Source organism: Lithobates pipiens, unplaced genomic scaffold (assembly GCF_037356315.1).
Source record: "Lithobates pipiens isolate NorthernLeopardFrog02 unplaced genomic scaffold, aLitPip1_a1.2 Scaffold_19, whole genome shotgun sequence".
NCBI lineage: Eukaryota > Metazoa > Chordata > Amphibia > Anura > Ranidae > Lithobates > Lithobates pipiens.
In genome coordinates this window covers 134,419,211-134,446,086 of record NW_027507764.1, presented here as the reverse complement: position 1 = coordinate 134,446,086, position 26,876 = coordinate 134,419,211, and the positions used below count along the sequence as shown (strand labels likewise).

The following is a 26,876-nucleotide window of genomic DNA, read 5'->3' as shown; positions in this document are numbered from 1 at the left end:
TCGCTGGAACCCGGGACAGGTGAGTGTCCATTTATTAAGTCAGCAGCTGTAGTATTTATAGCTGCTGGCTTTTAATTTTTTTTTTTTTTTGGTGGAATCCCTCTTTAACCCTTTCATGATTAAGCCTATTTTTGGAATTTGGTGTTTACAAGTTAAAATCCATATTTTTTGCTAGAAAATTACTTGGAACCCCCAAATATTATATATATTTTTTTAGCAGAGACTCTAGAGAATAAAACGGCGATTGTTGCAATATTTTATGTCACACGGTATTTGTGCAGCGGTGTTTTAAACGCAACTTTTTGGGAAAAGGGACACTTTCATGAATTAAAAAAAAAAAGCAGTAAAATGAGCCCAATTTTTTGGCATAATGTTACGCCGAGTAAATAGATACCATGTCACACTTTATAATTGCACGCACTCGTGGATTGACGACAAAGTACGGTACCTAAAAATCTCAATAGGCTTCATTCCAGTTCCTCCCCAGCAGCCGGAGGCAACGGATGTGGTATCGGTGCTCCCGACCGAGCTGGAGCACCGGTAACAGCGGCGGGAGGGGGGATGTCCCCTCCCACTCCTCCGGCATAACACCTGAGCAGCTTTTAGCCGCATCGGTTGTTATGGCTGGATAGCCAATCACCCGCTGAAAAAAACGGTACCGGGATGATGCCTGCAGGTGCGGGCATCATCCCGGTATACCCCCCCGGAAGCCAAGTACGCACATCTGCGTACGCTCTGCGGGAAGGGGTTAAACGACACCAAAGGCACTAAAATAAATTCCCATCAGAGGAGCAAAGATAAAAAGAGTGCACGGAAAAATATGGGCTCTCAGAACTCTCACCTCCACTCCTTGATTAAACAGCACATCAAGTAAAATACAGGAATTCTCTGTCCGTTCTATCCCCTACCACCAGGGGGTCTTCTACTGTTGGCAGCTTGGAAAATGTGGGCACCCACATTAGACCACCAGGGGGCCATCCATCCGCTGTCGCTGGAAATCTTGCTTCATTGGAAGAGACTTCTGTTCAGGCCTTCTACTTTCTAGGTTCTTCTTTGCAAGCCAGAGTGTCTCCTGTGTGACCGGAGGCTTAGGCCACGTACACACGGGCGGACTATCCGTCCAACTAAGTCCGTCAGACAATCCGACAGACAGTCCGTCCTACTTTTGAATGAACGGACTTGACCACACACGACGAACAGACAGTCCGCTGAAAGCTTGCGCAATGACGTGTACGGCACGTACGACGGGACTAGAAATTCGACGTCCAATACACTGCAATGCAACCTTCGGCCGTGTAAATCCTTTCTGAGCATGCGCCATACTTAGTCCGTCGAACTAGCCTACTCACGAGCGGACTGTCCGCTGAAACCAAGTTTGGACGGACAATATTACGGAAATTCCGAAAGACTTAGTCCGCCAGACTGTCCGCTGAAAAAGTCCGCTGAAGCCCACACACGAGCGGATTGTCCGTCAGACAGTCCGCCCGTGTGTACGCGGCCTTAGTGTCCAGAGTCCTTTTTATAATATCCCTTTTTTTTTTAGTGCCACTAGGTAGCACTATTATTTAGTAAAGATTTATTTACACTGACCCTAGGGCTGTGGCTGTCGGGGTCTGTGGGCGGGGCTTATCGGAATCTGGAAGCACTATTTAACAAGGGGGCCCCCAGATCCCTGCCCCACCATGTGAATGAGTATCGGGTACCCTTACCCATTCAGAAAAAACAGTAAAATGTAAAAAAAAAAAAAAGAGCCAGTCTTTGACAAGTCTTTTAATTAAAAAAGAAGCCCAAGCTTGCCTTCCCCCCGTGCTGCTCATCGCCGGTTACCCACTAAAAATGAAAAAAGCTCTTCTTCTAAGGTTGTTTTATGCCGTTGTGTTGTCGCCCGCTGTCTGGCATCTCTTATGCCTATAGCCATGGGGCATGGCCATCCGATGATGTCCCTCGGACAGCCCACCCCTTGTGACAACACGTCTTGTTGGCTCAGGGAGAAGACAGCTCAGGGCTTCTTTTTTAATAAAGGACTTGTCAAAAATCAGCGCTTGCTTTTTTTTTTAACATTTCACTGCTTTTTCTGGTGAATGGGTAGGGGTACCCGATACCCATTCACATTGGGGGGGGGGGCAGGGATCTGGGGGCCTCCTTGTTAAAGGGTGCTTCCAGATTCCGATAAGCCCCCCCCCCCACCTGCAAACCCTGACAACCACAGCACAGGGTTGTCGGGAAGAGGCTCTTGGCCCCAAAGCACCCCCCCCCCTCTTGTTGAGGGCATGCAGCCTGGTATGATTAGGGGGGGTGCTTGCTTGTCCCCTCCCTTTCCTGACCTACAGTGCTGCCCCCAAAGCTCCCATCCCCCCATGTTGAGGGCATGCTGCCTGGTATTGTTCAGGGGGGGGGCGCATCATCTAGGGAACTTTTAAAAGCCTCACTTGCTCTGAATAGCAGGCACCTGCAAGCTGCATTGTATACCATGTAGACTTCCTGGTAACCCAAGAACCATTATGTTATTCTGTAAAGCAAGTGCCAATCAGTTTCCATGGCCACTGGCCAGGCCCCTGCTGCCTGTACTTTACTACAGGATCAGACAGCAAGCCAGAAGAAACCAAGAGTAAGGCATATGAGAAAGAAGGGTGGACACTGCAGGGATGAGACAGAACATGTAGGGACTTACAGGTGCCTGCTGTTCAGCATAGGTAAGACTTTAAAGCAACTCTGTCTGTAAAAAATAAAAAATTGGAGAATACACAGCTTATCTATTTTCTGCATTGCCAGGACACCTCTGCAAGCAATCAAAATCTTCTGCTGAAGACCACTGATCCTTTTGGAAGTGTCGATCTTCCTGGTCCCCTGCAGAGTTCAGTGTTTCCTTCCGTCAGCTTCTGCATCACTAGTGGTTATTTGAACCACTGGATGCTGTGGAGAATTCAGCTAAATATGTTAATTCAAGAGATTGACATTCTGGAGGTGCAGGCAACAAAAATAAAACTATTCACTTGATTCTTATGCAGATAGCTTTGTTTAGCTTTAAACCTGCTGTCGTTTCTTGTTTTTGGAAAAAAATTGCAGAAACAAAGAGAAGAGTAGAGTTAAGAACATGTAATGTTGTGTTACAATATATGTGTTAAGTGCTGCCTAAATAGGCAGCGCTATAGAAGTACCTGTAATAATAATGTAATCTTCCTTCCTTAGACATATACAGAAAGGGAATGTTAAAGGTAAGACAATGAAGAAAGAGTATGTGATTAACCACTTGCCGCCCGCCCTATAGCAGATACACGGCAGCAATGTGGTTTCAAAATCCTGACCGGACGTCATATGACGTGATCAGGATTTTGAGCCGCTGCGCGCCCCGGGGGCGCGCATCGCGACGATCGTTGTTGCGGGGTGTCAGTCTGACACCCTGCAACTACGATCTCGGTAAAGAGTCTCCGACGGAGACTCTTTACCACGTGATCAGCCGTGTCTAATCACGGCTGATCACAGTGTAAATAGGAAGAGCCGGTGATCAGCTTTTCCTCACTCGCGTCTGTCAGAAGCGAGTAGAGGAGAGCCGATCGGCTGCTCCTCTGACAGGGGGGGTCTGTGCTGATCGATTATCAGCGCAGCCCCCCCGAGGATACCCACACTGGACCACTAGGGACGCCACCAGACCCCCAGGGATGCCCAGGACAAGGCATGCCACCCTAGACCACCAGGGATTCCAGTCAGTGCCACAATGGATGCCAATCAGTGACCATAATGGATGCTAATCAGTGCCCACAATGGGCATCACTGATTGGCATGCATTATTGTTTGCCACTGATTGGCATCCATTAGTAAAGTATATTATAATACAATGCTGCCTATCAGTTCCCATCTGTGCTGCCTATCAGTGCCCATCCGTGCCACCTATCTGTGCCCATCCATGCCCATCTGTGCCGCCTATCCATGCCCACCTGTGCCGCCTATCCATGCCCACCTGTGCCGCCTATCCATGCCGCCCATCCATGCCAATCCGTGCCAGCTATCAGTGCCAATTTGTGCCACCTATCAGTGGCCATCCGTGTCGCCCATCAGTGCCACCCATCAGTGCCGCCTATCAGTGCCACATATCAGTGTCCATCAATGCCACCTCATCAGTGCCACTTCATTGGTGCCACCTCATCGGTGCCTATCAGTGCCGCCTTATCATTGTCCATCAGTGTAACCCCATCAGTGCCCATCAGTGAAGGAGAAAACTTACTTATTTACAAAGTTTTGAAACTGAAACAAAAAAAACATATTTCTTTTTCAAAATATTCTGTATTTTTTTTATTTGTTTAGCAAAAAATAAAAACCGTAGAGGTGATCAAATACCACCAAAAGAAAGCTCTATTTGTGGGAAAAAAAAAATGATAAAAATTTAATTTGGGTAAAGTGTAGCATGACCGCGCAATTGTCATTCAAAATGCAACAGCGCTGAAAGCTCAAAATTGGTCTGGGCAGGAAGGTGTTTAAGTGCCCGGTATTGAATTGGTTAATATTAGTTGACTTACCGGGATAAGGTGCTACAAGTAAAATATTACACACCTGCTGATGAAATCTGGTATTAAAACCAGTATTATCAGCATGGGAACCTAAGAGGGCTAATTTAGAAATTTGCAGCAAAGAAAATATAGCAAAAGTTTTCCCAAGGCAGAAGTTGTTTATTCTAGAAATAGGACTTTATAAATAGGACACCCTGTTGCAGTGGATTTGCACCGAGCACCCCAGATCCACTTCTTCCTTCTTCCGTGATCCTGGCCCCTCTCTCCTGTTCAGTGCCCCCACAGAAAGCAGCTTTCTATGGGGGCACCCGACCCAAGTCACAGCTCCCTGTGTCAATTCAGACACAGAGCCACGACCTGGCCCCCCTCTCCCCTGATTGGCTAGCTGACTTTGATCGACAGCAGAAGGAGCCAATGGTGCTGCTGCTGTGTCTCAGCCAATCAGGAAGAAGACTCTGTACAGCTGAGAAACTCATGGCCATAGCTGGACAGAGAGGGACCTCAGGTGTTAGGGGGGCCAAGGGGGGGCTGCTGCACACAGAAGGATTTTTATCTTAACCACCTGACCGAATGACGGCTTCAGCGCGGATGTCAATTCCCAAGAGGCTGTCCGGCCTCCGCTTTCCTCGCTCCCCTTGTGCGCATCGGGGAAATTCTGTGCTGGCCGTGTCCAACACAGATCGCTGTAAACGGCCAATCACAGCAGTCGTTTACAGTGCGATCAGCGAGGCCAATGTGAGATGATCTCAAATGTAAACATATGAGATCATCTCTCATTGCCAGCTCTCTCTCCTCACACAGAGACCGCGTGAGAGGAGAGAGAGAATCTGCAGCGATTGTGAATGTAATTATACGCAAAACAGTGCCCCATCAGTGCAAATCGGTGCCCACCTGTGCCAATCAGTGCCCATCTGTCTGCCATCCACGATCAGTGTCCATATGCACATCTTCACAATCAGTGCCCACCTGTGCCACATCAGTGCCCACCTGTACCACCTCATCAGTGCCCACCTGTGCCAATCAGTGCCCACCTGTTCCACCTCATCAGTGCCCATCTGTGCCGCCTCATCAGTGCACATCTGTGCAATCATTGCCCATCTGTGCCGCCTCAGTGCCCATCTGTGCCACCTCATCAGTGCCCATCTGTGCCACCTCATCAGTGCACATCTGTGCCATCTCATCAGTGCACATCTGTTCCGCCTCATCAGTGCCTACCTGTGCCACCTCATCAGTGCCCATCTGTGCCACCCCATCTGTGCCGCCTCATCAGTGCCCACCTGTGCCGCCACATCAGTGCACATCTGTTCCGCCTAATCAGTGCCCACCTGTGCCACCTCATCAGTGCCACCTCATCAGTGCACATCTGTTCCGCCTCATCAGTGCACATCTGTTCCACCTCATCAGTGCCCATCAGTGCAGGCTTAGCACACACCTGTGCGGTCCAAAAGAGGCTTTTCCGCCGAGGAGGCGTACCAAATACTTTCCCAGGCCGACGAGAGCAACGGGGGGCTCTCTTTTTCGGATTCCCCTTCAGACTCCGATTCTCAGTCGGACATAAATTATGAGCCAGTCCTCAGTAGTGGAACACTGAGTGACTCAGAGGAGGAAGATATTCAGGCCACCAAACTAAGGCATTCTGGTGAGGAGGCAGTGGCATCTCGGCAAGAAAGGCCAAGGACCCATGCCAGCCTTCCCTATGTCCTTCAGAACCCCTTGTGGCTTCCTCCTAATTCAGGAGAAGCCAACATACCCCCTTTCACTGCCCAGCCAGGAGTCCAGGTGGACACGGAGAATTTTTCCCCAATACATTTTTTTGATTTAATGTTTACAGAGGACAGGCTATCGACAATTGTGGCCCAGTGCAACCTTTATGCCCAGTAATTTATCTTAAATAATCCAACGTCCTACTATGCCCATCCCTACGAGTGGAGAGACCTAACGGTGGAGGTGTTGAAGGTTTTTTTAGGCCTCACATTTAATATGGGACTCACCCATATTACATTTAATATGGGACTCACCAAAAAAAAACACTTTGATGTCCTATTGGTCAACCCACCCCCTCCACCACATGCCAATCTTCTCCAAGGTAATGCCCAGAAACCGATACCTCATGATAATTCAATGACAATACACAGTGCCCTCCCCGAAATGACCCAAATTATGACAGGCTTTTCAAAATTTGGCCACTTCTAAATTATTTTTCTGAAGTATTCCCCCAGCTATTTACCCCGGACCAAAACATATGTGTGGATGAGTCCCTTGTTAAATTTAGTGGCAGGCTTAAAATCAAACAATTTATTTCCAGCACAAGGGCCCGCTATGGAGTGAAGGTATACAAATTATGTGACTGAGACACAGGGTACTTGTATGCCTTCAAAGTGTAGGAAGGGAAGGACATCCAGCTGCAACCCCCCAATTGCCCAGACTACTTGAGATCAAGCGAAAAAATTGTTTGGGACCTCATATACCCCCTACTGGAGAAAGGCTACAATTTATACGTAGATAACTTCTACACATCTCTGCCCCTGTTCCACAACCTTCACCGGATGAAGACGCCAGCATATGGCACTGTAAAAAAGAACCCTAAGGGCTTTCCTCAAAGTCTTGTCAATAAGGAATTGAGACAAGGAGATTTTGGCAGTGAAGTGGAGGAAAAAAAAGGATGTCTACGTGTTATCTTCAATCCACAATGATACCTTCATGGAAATCCTCAGAAGGAATGGCATCATACTAAAACCTAAATGCATCTATGATTATAATTTGTTCATGGGGGGAGTCGACTTCAATGACCAAATGATGGAATCATACCTCGCTACAAGACGGACATACCATTGGTATAAAAAAAGTCACAATTTATTTTTTTCAACTGGCCATATACAATTCATATATAAATTTACTGCAACTCCACCCAAAACCCCAAATGCTTCCTTGGCTACCAGGAGGAAGTTTTCACTGCCCTTATATTCCCGAACGGCCCACCAGAAAATAGCCGATCAGATGTTCTTAGTCGACTCTCCAAACGCCACTTTCCCGATAAAATCCCTCCCAAACCAACAGGCCAATGACATAAAAAAATATGTAAGGTGTGTACTAGAGCAGGAATCAGAAGAGACACATCTTTTTATTGTGCACAATGCCCTTCTCAACCAGGCCTCTGCATAGGTGAATGTTACCATACTTCAATAAATTATTTGTGAATTATGGTAAACGTAATCCTCAGTTCCTGCCTTCACACACCTTCACACCCCTTATGCCACTACCTGCTCTGTAACGGACCCTGTACTGTTATTCAACCATGCTTCTGCCTAACGATTCTGTACATACCTCTGCCTGATCTGGAACTGATCTTGAACTGTTTGACCATGATATTTGCCTGCCTCTTGGGCTGATCTTGTACCCTGCAACTGGACTAGTGGGATTCAACACAGGGGTCTCACATATGTCAGGGGCTCCAGAATTGCTTTTCTAGATGAAGAAAAATTTTTTTTGTTTTCTCAATCCTAGATTAGGGTCTGGAGACTCGGAAGCGTCAAAGACATTTGGGTGGGAGAAGCCTCTTCCTCTATCCTCATTCTGTCCTGAACGAGGCTCTACTTCTGCCTGCTGCCTGTAGGACTTACTGCCATTATGTCTCTGCCTGTCGCACTGACCACACCACATGTTCCTGCCTACTACCAGGACCAATATTTTTGGCACTGCTGACAATATCTCTGCCTGCACTGACCCCTGGACATTATATGGACAGTATTCCTGGCTGGAGAATTGTGTTCACCGTTGCTGACCAAGTCCCTGCCTGCTGCCTGGACCAGTGCTATTCTCCTGTATACAACTGCACTACTAAAACCACAGGTAATCTTTTGTTTACACTTTGCTCAGTATAATGTATTTTGGGGTGTAATTCTTGGTGTGTGCATGCTATGTGTCTCTGGAAGACCTGATGGTGTTCCTTGCATTTTGTAGAAGTCTCATACATGTGGTATCAGCATACTCAGGAAGAGTAGCAGAATGGATTTTGGGGTGTTATTGTGGTATACATATGCCACGTGAGAGAAATAAGCTATTACAATGACAATTTTGTGAAAAAAAATCTTAATTTTGCAAACAATTGTCATTTTTGCTATCTAAATGCTATGTGTTGGAAATATCTTATAAACGGACAACTTTGTGTAAAAAAAAATGCGTTTTCATTTTTTTTCCACATTTTCCAAAAACATCTGGAAAAAAATGAATGGTTCAAAAGACTCATTATGCCTCATAGATTATACATTGGGGTGTTAGCTTTCCAAAATGGGGTCATTTTGTGGGTGTTTCCATTGTCCTGGTGCTCCAGGGCCTTCAAAAGGGTAATAGGTGGTTGAGAAATGTGATGTGTAATTTATGCTCCTAGAACACCTGATGGCGCTCCCTGCATGTTGGGCCTCTGTATGTGGCCAGGCAGTGAAAAAGTCCCACACATCTGGTATTGCTATACTCAGGAGGAGTTGCAGAATGTATTTTGGGGTGTCATTTGTGGTATACACATGACATGTAAGAGAAATAAGCTATTACAATGGCAATTTTGTGAAAAAAAATCTTAACTTTGCAAACAATTGTGGGAAAAAATTACAACTTCAAATAACTACTTTCCAAAAATTGGTTATTTGGGGGGTATTTGTACTTTCCTGGCTTGTTTGGGTCTCAAGAAATGAGATAGGCTGCCAGTACATCAGATGTGATAATTTTTTTTATGATTTACACCATAACTTCTAGACTCTAAAACTTTCACACAGACCAAATCATTTCCACAAATTTTTGGTTATTTTTACCAAAGATATGTAGCAGTATAAATTGTGGCCAAAATGTATGAAGAAAAATTACTAATTTGCAAAATTTTATTACAAAAAGTAAGAAATATTCTTTTTTTTTTTTTTGCATGACTGAGTAATTGTCATTCAAAGTGTGAGAGCACTGAAAGCTTAAAATTGGTCTGTATAGGGGGGGTTTAAGTGCCCAGTAAGCAAGTGGTTAATGCATGGAATGCATTAAGATAAAAAAAAAAAAACCTTCTGCCTTTACAACCCCTTTCATTTCTGAGATTATTAACTCCTTGCCGACCAGCTCACGCTGATATACGTCGGCAGAATGACACGGACAGGCATATTAACAAACCTGTACGTCGTCTTTAAGACGCAGCATTGTGGGCGTGCATGCGCTCGCCGCGAGCTCAGTGAGTGTGATCACGGGTCCTGCGGACTCAATGTCCGTGGGGATACCCGCAATCGTCTCACGGAGAGGAAGAATGGGGAAATGCTGATGTAAACAAGCATTTCCCCATTCTTTCTAGTGATAGGAAACTGATCACAGCTCCCGGTGATCGGGAGTGGTGATCAGTGTCCTGACATACAAATTCCCCCTACAGTTAGAACACATCCCTGGGATGTCACTACCAGTCACATTTACACAGTAATCAATGCATTTTTATAGCACTGATCGCTGTATAAATGTGAATTGTCCCAAAATAGTGCCAAAAGTGTGCAATGTGTCCGCCATAATGTCTCAGTAAAGCGTCTTAAAGAGCCGACATACAGCTACGACGGCTCGTGCAAGGGAGCCATCCTGCCGCAGTATAACTGCAGTGGCGGGTCGGGAAGCGGTTAAAGTAGAGCTATAGGCAAAACTTTTTCTTTTAATTTTGGATTAAACAAGGCAGGGTTATAATTCTTTTGCCATATTTGTCCCATTGCGGAGATTTCCCTCCACCTCCTGTCCCATAGGCAAACAGGAAGTGAGAGGAAATGAAGGGAATTCCTTGGGGACCCCTAGATCACCAGAACTAGTGTCCCCGCTGGAAGATTTCCCTTCTATTACATTCTGGCTGATGACAGAGGGTATGTTTCCAGTTAAACAGTTTGCAAAATAAATGAACAGGAATTTATTTTGCATGCTCTCTATGTACTTTAAAGTGGAAGTCCAGTCAAAAATGAAAATTGTTAATTGTAAATATATGTAAGATTTCTTTATCTTTGACATTATTCATTAGCTGATTGTGTTGCTTAGAAAGTCTAATTTAAGCCAGACAATCAGCTTCTTCCTGTTCTTCAGGGACAACCTTACTTCCTTATTTCTGAATTCTGCATGGGGGCCTCTCACTTCCTGAAAACTTTGTCATTCTCTTTTCTTCTACACGCCCCACCCCCATCCCTCCTCTCTTTTTTAGACAGACATGCCTAGATCTGCCCAGCCCCACCCCCATCCCTCCTCAGATCTCCACCTGTCTTCATAGCCTTGTTTTGGATAGAAGGTTCTCCTGAGAGAGAGGGGGAGGGAGAGGCAGGCTTTGGAAGTAGGGTTGCCATCTGTCTGGGATTCACCCAGGCAGTTCAGGTTTGGAATCATGCGTCCGGGTTTCAGACTGCCTGGTACCCAGACACATTATTCAGACTATTCTTTGGCTTCCCAGCAGGGTTTCCAGCTGCAGATGTCTAAGCTGAGAGTGTCTGTTACACTCTCTTTCACACTGCCCAAAGCCAACACTAACAATTCCCCCCAAACACATACAAAAGACAGGAGAGGAGAGAGGGCTCAATCTGCACCTCTTCCTCCCACCCCTACCCCTCTGTGTCTGCCCACACAATCCCCGGCGCTGTGCCTCAGAAAAGTAAAGTGGGGGCAGGAAATTTGAAGTCCAGCAGCCTAAGATATATCTGGATGAGAGATGCTGACTGCCAAGGGGTGAGTGAGCTCACCATCCATCCCTATCTGTGACTGAAGTCTCCCCCCTTCTCTCTCCTGCATTTGAGTGAGTAAACTAATGTAAATCAGAGTTCTCAGAGCACCCCTTTCCACAAGAGGCCACAGTGTCCCCCCTTACATCAGAGTCCTCTCCGTATATCAGAGTTCTCAGTGTTCCCTCTTATATCAGGGTTCCCAGAGCATCCCTTATGTTAGAGTCCCCAGAATTCTCCCTTACACCAGAGTGTACAGCGTTCCCCCTTAAAGTGAAAGGGAACTCTGCGAGTTCAGATATAAAATATATACTGCTCTTACAGTAAAGAACCCTCTACGTAGTTTAAGGTTAAACCTCTTTTCTTCTAATTTTAGTGAGTGGTCATGAGTCTTATTAAACTCCCTTCTGCGAAACAGTTTCATCCCTATTGTGGGATCACCAGTATGGTATTTGTAAATTTAAACCATATCTCCTCTCAAGCGTCTCTTCTCCAGAGAGAATAAGTTCAGTGCTCGCAACCTTTCTTCATAACTAATATCCTCCAGACCCTTCATTAGCTTTGTTGCACTTCTTTGTACTCGCTCCATTTCCAGCACATTCTTCCTGAGGACTGGTGCCCAGAACTGAATGGCATACTCCAGGTGTGGTCGGACCAGAGTCTTGTAGAGCAGAAGAATTATTCTTTTATCTCTGGAGTTGATCCCCTTTATAATGCATGCCAATATTATGTTTGCTTTGTTAGCAGCAGCTTGGCATTGCATGCCATTGCTGAGCCCATCATCTGCTAGGACTCCCAGGTCCTTATCCATCCTAGATTCCCCCAGAGGTTCTCCCCCCAGTGTATAGATTGTATTCATATTTTTGCTACCCAAATGCATTATTTTAAAATTTTCCACATTTTTTTTCTTTTTTAATTGAAAGTACATATTTAATTAAATTAAAAGGGACACCAATCAGGATTATTATATAAACATATCATGATTTTGCTGATGGGTATTGAATTTTTTCTTCATATTGTCTCTCTGATTGACGTCTTCTGTATACATCGTAAAATGTTTCCCTGCCAATCCGAACATTGATCATGAACCATTCCATGGCACCTCCCAGAACAAAAAAAAAAGGGAAGGAATCCATAGACACCTAATCTCTTCTTCCCTGGGACCGAATCCAGGAAAGTTCTCATTATACTTCTACTGCCCATATCTGGCTGTCACTGTCAGGTACCAGCTCACAGACAGATGGATGGTGAGGTTCCTCTCTATGTCATGCCCTGATCACCCATTTTTCCACATTTAACGTCATTACCATGCAGTTTCCCACCCCATTAATTTGTTCAGATCTTCTTGCAAGGTTTCCACATACTGCGGAGAAATTATTGCCCTGCTTAACTTAGTACTGTCAGCAAATATAGAGATTGAGCTGTTAACCCCATCCTCCAGGTCGTTTATGAACAAATTAAATAGGATTGTTCGTTCTTTAAGCAACTCCTGGGCAGGGGCGGACTGACCATTCAGCCACTCGGGCACTGCCCGAGGGCCCCGGCCACTAGGGGGCCCCATCAGGGTTGCCAGCCTCAGTAAAACCAGGGACAGTATGTAAAAATCCTCTCCAGTCCCTTCTTAGCCAATAGAAACATGTCTGTGTATACTATGTGTACATGTATGTACATACTGTGTGATTGTATACTGTGTGTGTGTGTGTGTGTTTTTGTATACTATGTGGCCCCATAATCTCTGATTGCCTGGGGGCCCCATAATCTCCTATTGCCCGGGGGCCCCATGAGTTGTCAGTCCGCCCCTGCTCCTGGGACTACAAAACCTCTCCCCAGTATACATAGTGAAGCATGGGCATAGGGTGCCCACCGGTCCACGGCCTGCTGGTTCGATGCCGCATGCTTTTCTAGTGCATCTGCTCAATTTCAGGGACAGGGTCCTGATCCTGGAGGAGGCTCGCAAACACCCTGACATGAAATATGAAAATGCAGCGATTCACCTGTACCCTGATATTTCTCCTGACCTTCAAAAGAAACGGCACTCCTTCACTGACGTACGCAGACGCCTGCGTGAGAAAGGCCCGATCTACAACATGCTGTACCCTAATCGCCTGAAGATCATCCACAAAGGATTGGTCCCAGTGCAAAACCCTGTGGGACCCCACTACCCACCCCTGACCATTCCGAGTACTCCCCATTTATCACCACCCTGATGAACTCATCTGAACTCGCCCTTGTAGCCAGTTTTCAATCCATGTACTCACCCTATGGTCCATGCCAAAGGACCTTATTTTGTACAGTAAACGTTTATGGGGAGCTGTGTCAAATGCTTTTGCAAAATCCAAATACACCACATCTACGGGCCTTCCTTTATCTAGATGGCAAATCACCACCTCATAGAAGGTTAATAGATTGGTTTGGCAGGAGCGATTCATCACGAATCCTTGCGGATTACTACTAATGGTCCCATTACTAGATTGTATATAGTCCCTTATCCCCTCCAAGAGCTTAGTAGAATTGAAGTCATGTGACGGCACTGAATTCTGCAAAACAAAAGGTAGGAAAACTGGGATTTTTTAATTTGCGATATAAGGCTGAACTTAACTCACATTAATGATTGCAAGGTAAGAATTTAAGTGTAATGCCATGTACACACGGTCGGACATTCCGACGACAAAATCCGTCTGATGTTTTCAGACGGATTTTGGCCCAAACTTGTCTTGCATACACACGGTCGCACAAAGTTGTCGGAAAATCCTATCATTCAGAATGAGGTGATGTACAGCACGTACAACAGGTCTATAAAAGAGGCCAGTAGCCAATAGCTTTCGCCTCTTAATTTATTCTGAGCATGCGTGGCACTTTGTGCGTCGGAATTGTCTACACAAGATTGGAATTTAAACTATCGGATTTTGTCGTTGGAAAATTTTAGATCCAGATCTCAAAAATTGTGTGTCGGAAATTCCGACGGAAAAAGTCAGATGGAACCCGCACACGATCGAAATTTCCGACAACACAGTCCGATCGCACATTTTCCGGCTGAAAGTCCGACCGTGTGTACAGGGTATTCAGTTGGACTTTTATTATGGGTGGCTGATGAATGTGACATTGAAACTTTTAAAAGTAAAAAGGTACATTGTCATTTTGAACTGAAGTTTATACCATTTATTTCAGCTATATTCAGAAGCTTCTTACATTGCTACTAATGCAGCGTACACACGATTGAATTGTCCAGCGGAATTGGTCTGGCAAAAAATCCACCGGACTTTATAACGAATGGACTTGGCCACACACAGACACTCCGAAAGTCCAGTGATTTATAACGTGATGACGTACAGCGCGTACGAGGGGACTAGAAAACGGAAGTTCAATAGCCAGTAGCCAATAGCTTCCTTCTCGTACTTGCTTCAGAGCATGCGTCATTCTTAGTTCGCCAGACTAGCACACTGACGAATGGATTGTCCGCTGAAAGTCAAGTCCGGCGGACAAATTTTGAGTCAAAACTACTTTCTAAGTCCGCCGGACTTTACGATGAAAATGTCTACTGGAGTGCGCCGGACAATTTGAGTGTGTGTATGCGGCTTAAGTGGAGCTAAAGACTTTATTTATGAATTTGGGGCAAACAACCCCACTCTCTGAAAACTAGGAAGCAGGAAAAGCAGAGGTTCAAATCAAAGTAATACATTCAATTTAAATTAAAAAAAAAATTAAAAAAATACCACAAACTCCATGAAAGGGAAAATACCCATAAAACATGAAAACAAGGATCATGTATCAGTCAGGGTTAGACAGGAGTTCTAGAAACAGAGACACGGATGTGATTATTCAATATTTTCAGCCCTCTTATCACACTATATTTTGGGTGTGTTAATCTCCTTTAGTGCAAAATATTATTAAAAATGTTGATGAAAAAAAAATACAGGTGACAGCTTCCTTTTGTGCCTAATCACTTGGGTTCGGATTAAGATCTGAACACACTCATCCCTCATCCCCAATCCTTGGCAGTCTAATGGGTTAATATTCTTTTGTGTAATGAATTATTTAAAATGTGTAGCACTATTCCAATATGCTCTTTGTTACTCATGGATGACTTTTTGTGACCTGAGCAGGAACAATGGAAACACAGCCAGCAATAGGCAAACTCTACATCACTGTAATAGAAATTGGGAGTCTATGGATGGCGATCTTCAATGAGCTTTACAACAGCTGGCGTTTGCAGAACAGATCTGTCCTATGCACCACTGGCAACTTAACTTTGGAGAAAATTTGGACACCACAAGAGAAAGTTCAATTATTTACTATCAATGCCTCTACAAACAATATACTTTAGAAAATGAACCTGCTAGAAATACAAATATAAAAATAACAGCGTCCTGTTGAAGAGATAAGGCATAAAATCAAAGAAAACTGAATTTGAACTACATTTTTGCACACTTCTCTTCTTTGATTTACAATAAAAATGTGATATTAATAAAACTGCATTGATCAAGATGCCTGTATACACACAATCATAGAATATTGGATAACAAAAAAATAGATTCGAAAAAACACCTTTAAATATAAGAAAAGCAGACATTTTGCTAGAGACCCCCGTACTCAAGGCCGCTGGGTATTAGAACGTCTGGAATTTTGTCTTTTTTGTTCCTTTTCTTTCTGCAACTACAAAACATGCAACATGAGCAACAGAACACAACTGGTAAAGCAAAAAATATAAATAAAGCCCAACTAAAGCCTTCCTTTTTAATGCAGTAATGTAGTCAGGCTTCATAGACAGTAATAGATGTGAAAGTCTTTAATTTTAATGTACTATTGTGCTGCAGTTCTTGTTAAAATGTTGGCAGCAGTCTGTGTTGTGCAGTTGTCCAGACCACCAGCAATCCAGCACATCTCCTACATATTACTATACAGGATTTATACATAGTGCTCCAAATAACAGCGCTCATGCTCTCAGAGGAACATTGTTTCTTGGAGCACTATGCAGGGGTGTTTCAGACCATTTCTCTATGTTGAACAGCAGTTCTGACCTCAAATGTACTGCCAACGCATCGCATTTTAACAAAAGCAGCAGCATAATAAATACACTAAAAAAGGCACATCTATTATTGTTTGGGCAACCTGACTGAATTATAGTGATAAAATGGTATAGCACAGAGCGGCCCTGAACCTCCTCTTTTGGGGTCCCCTGTCTGCGTTCTAGGCTCCTACTCCATTTTGAGTGATCGTATTGGAAGCCGCTTACTTAGGGGGGCACTCATGAGGGCTCCATCCTGACCAGGGCTGTGTGTTTGTAAAGACACAGACAGCACGATTCGACACAACCCCCTGCTCCCTCCTCACAGGATTTTATTGACATCAGAAAAGCAAAGGTAAGTATTTAGTGGGGCTGAGGGGAAACTGATCATGGAAGGTTTGGTAACTTAATGCAGAGAATACATTAAGATAAAAAACCTTAAGCCTTTACAACAACTTTAAGCCAATTATTATCACTTTATACTATTATCATGGATTCTCAGACCACACTATGAACTTGTTCAATACAGCCTTATCTATTGCTACAGTGCCATCTTGTGGCTATTCTACAATATAACATTACCAAATGTCTGTTGAAGTTAAAATCAAGCCACATACTTTTACACATAAATGTGTATCAGCTTGATTTGGATGATACAACATTCTTTATTCTTTAAGTAATGTTCTGTGTTATTATTCACAAATACATTTTTCTCCAACTGAAATTTTTTCATTGATGGCAGGCCTGAACCTGACAGGTGGCTGCAACATACATCTCTCACTAAACACAATTAGTCATACTAACACATTTTTGTAAAATAATTCACTGTAAAAGAGATTATTATGATAATGCATTTACGATCACATATCCTTTTTTTGAACCCTGATGTACTGTAAAATATGAATATTCAAATAGAAATACACTTTCTCCAGGTATAATTGTGCGATCAGAGAAACAAATGTTTTCCCTGAGGCAGGGACTTGTATGAATAGCTCTATGTACTATGTAAGGCTATATATAATCTTTTTTGACCTGTATGAATGAAAACAATCAAAATGCAGATGATCCAGATATCTTAGAAAGCTAGTAAATAAGTTGTCAACCTTTAATAGCAGATTATCAGAAATACAGGGGCTCGGTGAGAACAACAGAAGCTCTTCCTTGCAACAAAAGTGAATGAGATTAAAGTCATTGTAAAGGCAGAAAAACTTTCTGCATGTAGCTCCCCCTAAAGCGATCCCAAATACATACATAAACCTGATGTCTAGCGATGTGCACAAGAGCCAAGGCTCTCTCGCTCCTCATTGGCTCAGATACATCCAGTACCAGTGATAAGGGAGCAGGGACAGGGCCAAGCCCTGCTCTGTGTGTCTTACGGACACACAGAGCAGGGCTCAGGGGCAAGAAGCGCTCCCCATAGCAAGCAGCTTACTATCGGGCACTTGAAAGGGGTGGAGTACAGAGAATTGTCAGGGCATCCCAGAAGAGGAGGCTAGGGACTGCTGTGTGCAAAAGCACTGCACAGACAGGTAAGTATAACACGTTTGTTATTTAAATAAAATAAATAATGAAGCTTTACAATCACTTTAAAGCGGTACTAAACCCAAAAGCAAACAATATATTGCAGCTTACTAATTCTTAGATGCGATTGCTGCATTACTTTTATTTTTTAGGCTTTCTTTTATTTTCACCTAGTTATCCAGTCAGTAAGTCTCATGTTTTTCAAAAGAACAAGCTCTCATAAGGATGTAGTAGTTGCGTGCATGAGTCAAACCATTTACCACTGACAGGGATGCTTATATTGGTCAGCATTTATTCAATTATAAAAAAACATTTATCCCAAAAGGAAAAAAATAAATAAACGGTTTGTTGGTGTATTTAAATTTGCTAGTACATTTAAGTTTCCCAGAGTGGAGTCACTCTTATACAGGTGGCATGTTACTGGCCACAGCACCAGGTGAAAACAGAGGGGGAAAGAGGCTAAAAAAAAATGCAGCCACTACATCTAATAATTGGTAATCTGCAACATATTGCATTGTTGGTTTTGGGTTTAATGCCAATTTAAAGTGATCTAGCCAGAAATCCAGTGCTTATAACTTGCTGCACAAGCTGACAAAATTGCCTCTGCTGCTCTGAAATCCCATGCAGTATCGTTTACTCAGTCTGAGATCTCTTCTGCTGGGCTACAAAACACATCCCCTTAGGTTAGGTAGATAGGGAGGCATTCTGTAGTCCATAAATTATGTTAATAAATTGAGTGCTACAGAAGCACTGTGTTGTCTGTTCAAACAGAAAGTAAGGAGTACACCGGATTTCTGGCAGATCACTAGGTTATTTTTTTTGTACTTGCAGTATCTGTAAAGTGATAAAGATAAGGAAAGCCGGCAACTTGCACATCCGTATCAAAGTCTTTATTTACCTACAGAATAGTCACTAAGGTTATTTGCCGAAACAATTAAGCTGTTCTTATCTTCACTATTCTGTAGCTAAATAAAGACTTTGCTACGGATGTGCAAGTTGCCGCCTCTCCTTATCCATCTGCATTCTGTTCGGGTGTTTGGAGGACACTTAGAGCCAGAGCATGGACTATTCAGATTCCTTACGTCTATTCTGGGATCCTGAAGTGAGTGCTACATGTGCTTTTTATTTGTAAAAGTGATATAACATACAGAAATGTGCACGTATTGCATTAATTTGGGTCTCACTTTTTTTCATAGAAGGTAGCGTTGTAACATTTGTTGAAAAAATTCTCTCTACAATAATAAGTATTTGCGTAAAGTCTCCTTATTGCCCTCTAGCATCTCAGAAATAGCCAATAACTGCACATAAGCCCCTAAACCAAAAACAGCTTCCCCTAATCAAGCCACGCATGCCCAGCTCTACTTACTCTTTCTTGGTATCGCTTTTCAAAATAACTCATGTCATCTTCTTCTGTTCTCACTACACTGGACAACTGATTATCTGCACTGGCAAGTCCTAAAGGGAAAACAGAAAAGATACTTTTAGCCACGGAGCAGTGACACGTTTTATCAGTATACTGAATTGTTATAAAGAGATTACGGAGGGTGACCTGTTTATACTTGTTCTGAAGTTTAAACAGAAGGAATTGCAACAATGACAATGCTTGTATCAGGTCTGTGACTCAAAAGTGTTAAAGCCAGGCAGAGCCAGGCAACTAGCATTGTTATAAGGGGACTAGCATTGGCATCTACTCTAAAAAAATTTTTAACACACTAACAAAGGAAACCGTAAGGCAGCTTAAAATCATCAAGCTTGGTTAGACTTCATAATAAGTAAAAAAAAAAAAAAAAAGTTATTTTATCTTTTGTTTTATTTTCAATAGGTACATTTCATTTCTTTTTTTTTTTTTAATATAAGGGAAATGGAAATGGGAGGAAACAAATATAAAAACTTATTGGTTGATTTACAAAAATTTTAGAGTGCAAAATCTGGTGCAGCTGCAGAAGGTAGCCAGTTAGCTTCTAACTTCAGCTTGTTTAATTAAGCTTTGACAAAAAAAAAAAAGGAGAAAAAAACTGGAAGCTGATTGGTTTCTATGCAGACCTGTACCCGATTTTGCATTCTGAGTCCCGATTCACACTGATGCAGTGCGGGATTCCTGTGCGTCTCCCACACCGCATAACAATCACACGCCGTTCATGATAATCATTGCGGGTGTCAATGTTATGTTAACGGCACCCCAAAAAACGTTCTAAAAAAAACGCAGTGCAATTGGCTGAATCGGATCGCATGTGTTTGAACACCAGTGTGTTCCGATTCCAGTGCAGGTGCAGTGCGATGTGAATATTTATTTTTCTTTAACCACTTACTGGGCACTTAAACCCCCCTCTTGTCCAGACCAATTTTCAGCTTTCAGCGCTGATGCACTTTGAATGACAATTGCGCGGACAAACAACAATGTATCCAAATTAAATTTTTATCATTTTTTTCCCCACAAATAGAGCTTTCTTTCGGTGGTATTTGATCACCTCTGTGGTTTTTATTTTGTGTTAAAAGGATTTTAAAAAAGACCAAATCTTTTGAAATTTTTTTTTATATTTTATTATAAAATTTTGCAAACAGGTAATTTTTCCCCTTCATGATGTACCCTGATGAGGCGGCAGTTATGGGCACTAATGGGTGGCAGTGATAGGCAAGCACTGCTAGGTGGCACTGATTGGAACCACTGGTGGGCATTGATAGGTGGCACTCATGGGCATTGATAGGTGGCACTCATGGGCAATGGCAGGGGGTACTGGTGGCACAGATGAGGCAGAATTGCCGCTTCCTCTTCGGGACCGATGTCCCTTGCAGATAAGCCGGTGATCAGCTTTTTTTTCTCCTCACGCTGTCAGCGTAAGGAGAAAATAAAACCGATTACCGAGCTTTTGTTTAGATCATGTGATCAGCTGTCATTAGCTGACAGCTGATCATGTGGTAAGGGGCCCCTTACTCGGATCTGTGATCACCCAAGTCTCGGTCACTCTGTGATCACAGCGCGCGCCGCACGTGCCCTGCAGGGGGTGCGTGCAAAGGGGAGGCCATCATATGTGGCCGTCAATCGGCTATAGTGCAGAGGGCAAGAGGTTAATCAATTTTCCCCTGAAAGCTGTTTGAGCTGAGCGCTACTGTTTGGATCTGCATTCCCTCAGCAGTAGCTTTGGAAGCCGTACCCAAACCCCATTGGACTGATAATTATGAGGTTTGCCTGGAATGAGGAATATATAGGCTCTGCATTGTGTCATTTTCCAGACCTGTATATACTGTAATGGTAAGCCATTGAGTGCTTTTTGGGTACAGAGATATAGCTCAGCCTCAGATATCATCTGGTCTCTGAAGATGCATTCTACGAGTAGGCTGAGTAAGCTACAAGCAGTCCCCAGTATGTTTTGTGGGCTTCTAAAGAATAGTACACAGGAGCCAAATGTTGGGGGGCAACAGTTGGCCCATGTGTACTGCAGCTGATCCAACAGAAACTGGGTATTTAAAAAAAGGTTTTCCGTTCGGCTCCAATCTACGCTCTCAGTGGCTGAGAGAGCTGACAGAAGTGTAGGGCTGAAACAACTAATCGATTAATCGACAACTAATCGATTATGAAATTAATCGATTACTATTTTCATAACCGATTAATCGGCCAGTAACAAAATGGGGTTAAAGTTAATGAGTCTGGTGATATTTACTAGATTGACCCTTTAATAGTATATCTCTCCTCTAATAGTATATACACTATATCTCCTCTAATAGTATGTACAGTATATCTCTCCTCTAATAGTATATACAGTACATCTCTCCTCTAATAATATATACAGTATATCCCCTCTAATAATTTATACAGTATATCCCCTCTAATAGTTTATACAGTATATCCCCTCTAATAGTTTATACAGTATATCCCCTCTAATAGTTTATACAGTATATCTCCCCTCTAATAGTATATACATTATATCTCCCCTCTAATAGTATATACCGTATACAGCCTCTAATAGAATATGCAGTATATCTCTCCTCTAATAGTATATACAGTATATATCTTCTAATAGTACCGGTATATACAGTATATCACTCATCTAATAGTATATACAGTATATATCCCCTCTAATATATACAGTATATCTCTTCTGTCTGTTATTCTCAGAGTTGATTAGATATTTTACTCCCTAACCATATAGTTGGTTATTTATATTTACCACTGCATAGAGATATTTAAGAATAAATTGCCTTTTTTTTTTTAAACTTTACATATTAACTAAATTATACACCACACTTTTTTTAAGGTTATTAACCAATTAATCGATTAATCGAAACAATAATCGGCCAACTAATCGATTATGAAAATAATCGTTAGTTGCAGCCCTACAGAAGTGTACTGGTGGGGGGGTGCCCCCTTGTCAGAACACAATAGAACAACAGGGGGGATCACTATACTAACATCTAATAGTAAAGCGGCTCCGACCTGAGCTGTCAGAAAATAGGATTTTGGCCTTACCTTGAAATACACTTATTGGAGTTCATTGAGGGACACAGATCCCACCCCTCTGTATCTCTGGTCATGCACTTGGTACTTTTTTTTTAATTTTTTTTTTACAAAGCTGAGACATACTGGGGACAAAAAAGGGTTATGCAAGCTGTCACTGTTTTGTTTTTTGTGTTTTTTTGCCAGCGTTCTAATCCTACTGTACAATATAACCCATCAGGATGTGAATTCATGTGTCTATCAATAAACTCCATGAAATTAATTTTATGGGAAGTACAAATAGCCTTTTAAATTGCAGCTTACTAATCCTTAGACGGGTGCCTGCATTTGTTTTTTGTTTCGGGTATTTCATCCTTTATTTTCATCTAATTATGCTTTGACCAACACACTTCCTGTCCCTAAGTGACTACATTAACTCTTCCATTGTATCTATGGAGGAAGCCATGGTTGCCACCCAGGATGCACTTCAAACATGTCTGCCTTTGTCCATTGGAGTTTATGGCATTAGTTGTTTACAGAAAAATGTAACATGGTTTTACTTTCTATTAAGCTCAAAGGAAGTAACAAGGACACCGCTTTTCTGGCAAGATCAAAAGACATTTTCTGTACTTGCTCAAATTGTGCTTAACCTGAAAATAAAATGAGTGCAGCCACCACATATATAGATATAAACATTTTAATTATGAGTTTAGTTTAAAGCTAAATGCAGATAAAAAGACAAAAAATAACGCAGTATGTATTCATTAATACCCCAGAATTCCACTTGGTATCAGCTGGAGAAGGGACAAGACCAAGTGTTACTTAAAGCAGAGTTCCAGGCTAAACCTAACTACAGTAGTTTTAAATCCCTCCTAATGCCTATGCTGACTACCCTATGTAAATAAGATGTATTTTAAGACTAGTTGGGTTTAGCTTGGTATTCTACTTTAAACTGCAGCAGAGAAAATTCTGTTCTCCTGCCCTGACAGACAGGGCTGTGCAGTGGCAAAGCCGTGTAATTCTCAAAACTGGTGAGACAGCTCCCTTATGTATACTCAATCTGTATATTTAGCTGAGGTTCAGTTTTAGCAAACAAGGTGCGTTTGGCAGACTGCAGCACTTGGGAGGACAAGGAAGTTGGCAGACAAGTAACTAATGCTGTGTATGACATGCTGTAAAAAACACATTAACATCTTCATTGCAGTTACGCTGTAAATACTGCATTTTAACAGTGTTTATGTTGCTCTGAAAGTGTGAATTTTCCTGATGGCATGAAGCCTGATGTCTTCCCACTTAACCCCTGCGATTTTTATTAGAATAAAACTACAAATATTAATATAATTAAGCAGTAGGACACTTAGAAAAAATCCCCAAGGGAAATCTTCTCATGCAACTAATTGCCATTATCTAATGCAATTTATCTTTCAGACCATTAGATTTTGCTTGCATCAACAAAACTTCCAGTGTGTTTAGAGGGGCTGTATTGTACAAAGGCTTAAATCAAAGAAAACAAGTGGAACCGACATGCATAATTGTTTTTACAGATGGTGGATCCCATTAGCAATATCAGAATATGTTTTTTCACTAAACCAAAGTTTCAAAAGCCTCTGATGGAAGCTGCCATTCTCTGACTCACGGACCACATGCTACATCCAAGGTTATATATTCAACATAATTCAATTACCATGCAGCCTGAGTTGGGCAATAGTTCCAATATAGGCTTCTTATGTGTGTTTTGCTTTGTAAAGGGTTTGCAACATGTTTTACCAAACAGAAACAAATCTAATGTAAGCGCAAATACGTAAAATCATGCTGTTAATATACTGTATTTAAATGTACTTACCAGCAACTGTTGAGCGTGAAGGACCATATGCTCTTAGAAAAGGGTGAGATCCACAATCTTCTGGTGCTTTCAAAAAACTCCTGTCAGGAGCACCTGAAAGAAATTAAAACCAAAAATATTTTACGCCATTTTGTGATAACGTAGTGAATATCTACTATTAATTCCTCCGCTTTACTTTTACCTATACCCATCCTACTTATTTTTCCCTATCCCCACTTACCTCAACAGCTCCCCCCATCATCCCTTTCTTGTCTCCTTCACCCATCCCAGAGTTCTCCATCTCTCCTAGCTTCTTCTATCCTCATCTCTTCTTTTTCTACTTCCCTCAGGTTGCTTACATTAAAGTGGTTGTAAAACATCAAGGTTTTTAATTAAGGTGAAAAACCTTCTGTGCTGCAGCTCTCCTCAGACCCTCCCTTTTTCTTACCTGAGCCCAATCCTATCCAGCGATGTGCACAAGCACAACGGCTCCAGCTGCTGTCACTCTCATTAGTGGATAGATTGACAGCATTGGCTCACGCTGCTGTCAATCAAATCCAGTGATACGGGAGCAGGGGACAGGGGCGAGTCCCGCTGTCTGTGTCAATCGATGCAGCAGTGGGACTCAGGAGTGAGCCCACAGGGAAGGTGGCTTTCTGTGGGGACACCCGATGAAGTGAAGGGGCCTGGAGCACCGGTGGGGCACCCAGAAGAAAAGGATCGGGGCTGCTCTGTGCAAACAGATTTCACAGAGCAGGTAAGTATAGGCACTTTTGTTATTTTTATTTAATAATTAAAAACTTTACAACCCCTTTGACCTTCCATGTTGGCCTTTTCACTCCCAACAAACTACATTCTCAGTTGAAAAGTACTTTTGTGTTATGGACCAATCTCTGACCTCACCAAAAATGAACAAATAAACAACCTTTATCCTTCTAGCCACAAGCCAAACCATAGCTAAAATTTGCAGAAAACCTACTTTGAACTTTATCATGGTGAAGCAAAAGGCGATAGGTACCACTATCCATGAGAAACTCACGTCTATAATGAGTGATACCTACTGTAAATTTCATAAAATGTATGGTTACCCTGGACGACTATTATGATATTTAGAACCTTGACCACTTTCCACTCGAGCTCTGAAAATGACACAATGGGGGGGGGGGGGGGGATTTACTAAAACTGGGGCACATAGAATCTGGTGCTGCTGCGCATAGTAAACAATCAGCTTCTTTAAATAAAGTGAGAGTAAACTCCCTTGCATGAATTTGTAGCTATAGGTAAGTCTATAAAAAGGCTTACCTATAAGTACTGTAAATAGCTCCTAAACGTGCACAGTTTAGGAGGTATTTACTAAAGATGCAGCCAGTGACGTCACCGGTGCATGCGTTCTGAAGAACCGGCATGCTCGTGCCTGCGCAGTAGTGACGTCAACGCAGCTCCAGACACTTACACAGCCGGAGTCCGCAAACTCAGGAGGAAGACCAGGTGAAGCTGGAAGCGCTTTCAGCTGGAGGGCTTTGTTCTAAGGTCATTTTCACATAATGTGCTAGTATGCAATGCATATTAGCACATTATGACACCAACTTGCAGGTAAAAAAAAAAAAAGCTAGCGGTTTACTAACGCTTTAAGCTTTGACAATAAATCCTAGAAGCAGTTTGGTTACTATGCACAGCTGCACCTGATTTTATGTGCACCAGTTTTAGTAAATCTCCCCCAATGTCTTTATAGTGGGAGTTTTCAGCCTGGCCCCCACACCTCGTTCTCGCCCTCTTTACTTTCTAAGTTCCCCTCCTTTCTCCACAATTTACAGTGATGTGAAAAAGTATTTGCCCCTTCCTGATAGTTTTTTTTTTTGTATATTTGCCTTACTTAAATTATTCAGATCATCAGACTTAATTTTAATATTACACAAAGATAACCTGAGTAAATAGAAAATGCAGTTTTTAAAATGACAATTTAATTTATTAAGGGAAAAAAGCTGCCCAAACCTATCTGGCCCGGTGTGAAATAGTAATTGCCCCCTAAACCTAATAACTGGTTGTGCCACCCTGGGCAGCAACAACTACAATCAAGCGTTTGTGATAACTGAGAAAGAGTCTTTCATATCACTGTGGAGGAATTTTGGCCCACTCTTTGCAGAATTGTTTTACTTAAGCCACATTGGAGGGTTTTCAAGCATGAACAGCCTATTTAAGGTCATGTTACAGGATCTCAATCAGATTTTAATCCAGACTTTGACTAGGCCACTTAAAAACCTTAAAGGGGTTGTAAACTCTCATGTTTTTTCACCTTAATGCATCCTTAGCATTAAGGTGAAAAAACACCTGGCAATGACTGCCCCCCCAGCCCCCCTGTTATATTTACCTGAGCCCTGGAATTTCACACGCCGGAGATGCGCTCTTCCTCTGCCCGGGGTTCTCGGCTCTTAATTGGATAGATTGATAGCAGCACAGCCATTGGCTCTCGCTGCTGTCAATCAAATCCACTGACCCGGGGCGGGGCTGAGTCCGGCGTTCGTGTATATGGATGTGCCCACAAGGTAACCCCCCCGGGAGAGCGCTTCTCCTAGGGGGGTTATCTGATGCAAGGAGGAGCTGCGAGAGACGCAGAGGGACCCCAGAAGATGATGTTCAGGGCCACTCTGTGCAAAACGAGCTGCACAGTGGAGGCAAGTATGATATGTTTATTTGAAAAAAAATTAAAATGAGCCTTTGCAATCACTTAATTTTGTTTGTTTTTTAGTCATTCAGAGGTGGACTTGCTGGTGTGTTTTGGACCATTGTCCTGCTGCACAACCCAAGTGCGCTTGAGCTTGGTCACCAAATGATGGCCAGACATTTTAACATTTTCTGGTAGAGCGCAGAATTCATTGGTTCCATCATA

At 42.8% G+C, this 26,876-nt stretch overlaps 2 protein-coding genes across 2 annotated transcripts in view; both read right to left on the bottom strand.

The window, feature by feature from the left end:
- Positions 1–12,162: 12,162 nt before the first annotated feature.
- UQCC5 (ubiquinol-cytochrome c reductase complex assembly factor 5) lies at positions 12,163–13,725 on the bottom strand. Its single transcript, XM_077493921.1, is given in 2 exon segments — positions 12,163–12,333; positions 12,335–13,725. Coding segments are annotated over 2 exon segments (225 nt in total). The 5' UTR covers positions 12,413–13,725; the 3' UTR covers positions 12,163–12,186.
- Positions 13,726–15,484: 1,759 nt separating this feature from the next.
- Positions 15,485–26,876, bottom strand: part of FAM221A (family with sequence similarity 221 member A) — a 41,404-nt gene continuing 30,012 nt past the window's right edge. Inside the window, exons 5-7 of the mRNA XM_077491294.1 lie at positions 24,011–24,103; positions 19,102–19,190; positions 15,485–15,862 (exon numbers count right to left, since the gene is read on the bottom strand). Of these exons, the coding sequence (XP_077347420.1) occupies positions 15,800–15,862; positions 19,102–19,190; positions 24,011–24,103 (245 nt within the window). The 3' untranslated portion in view covers positions 15,485–15,799. The remainder of the gene's footprint in view (positions 15,863–19,101; positions 19,191–24,010; positions 24,104–26,876) is intronic.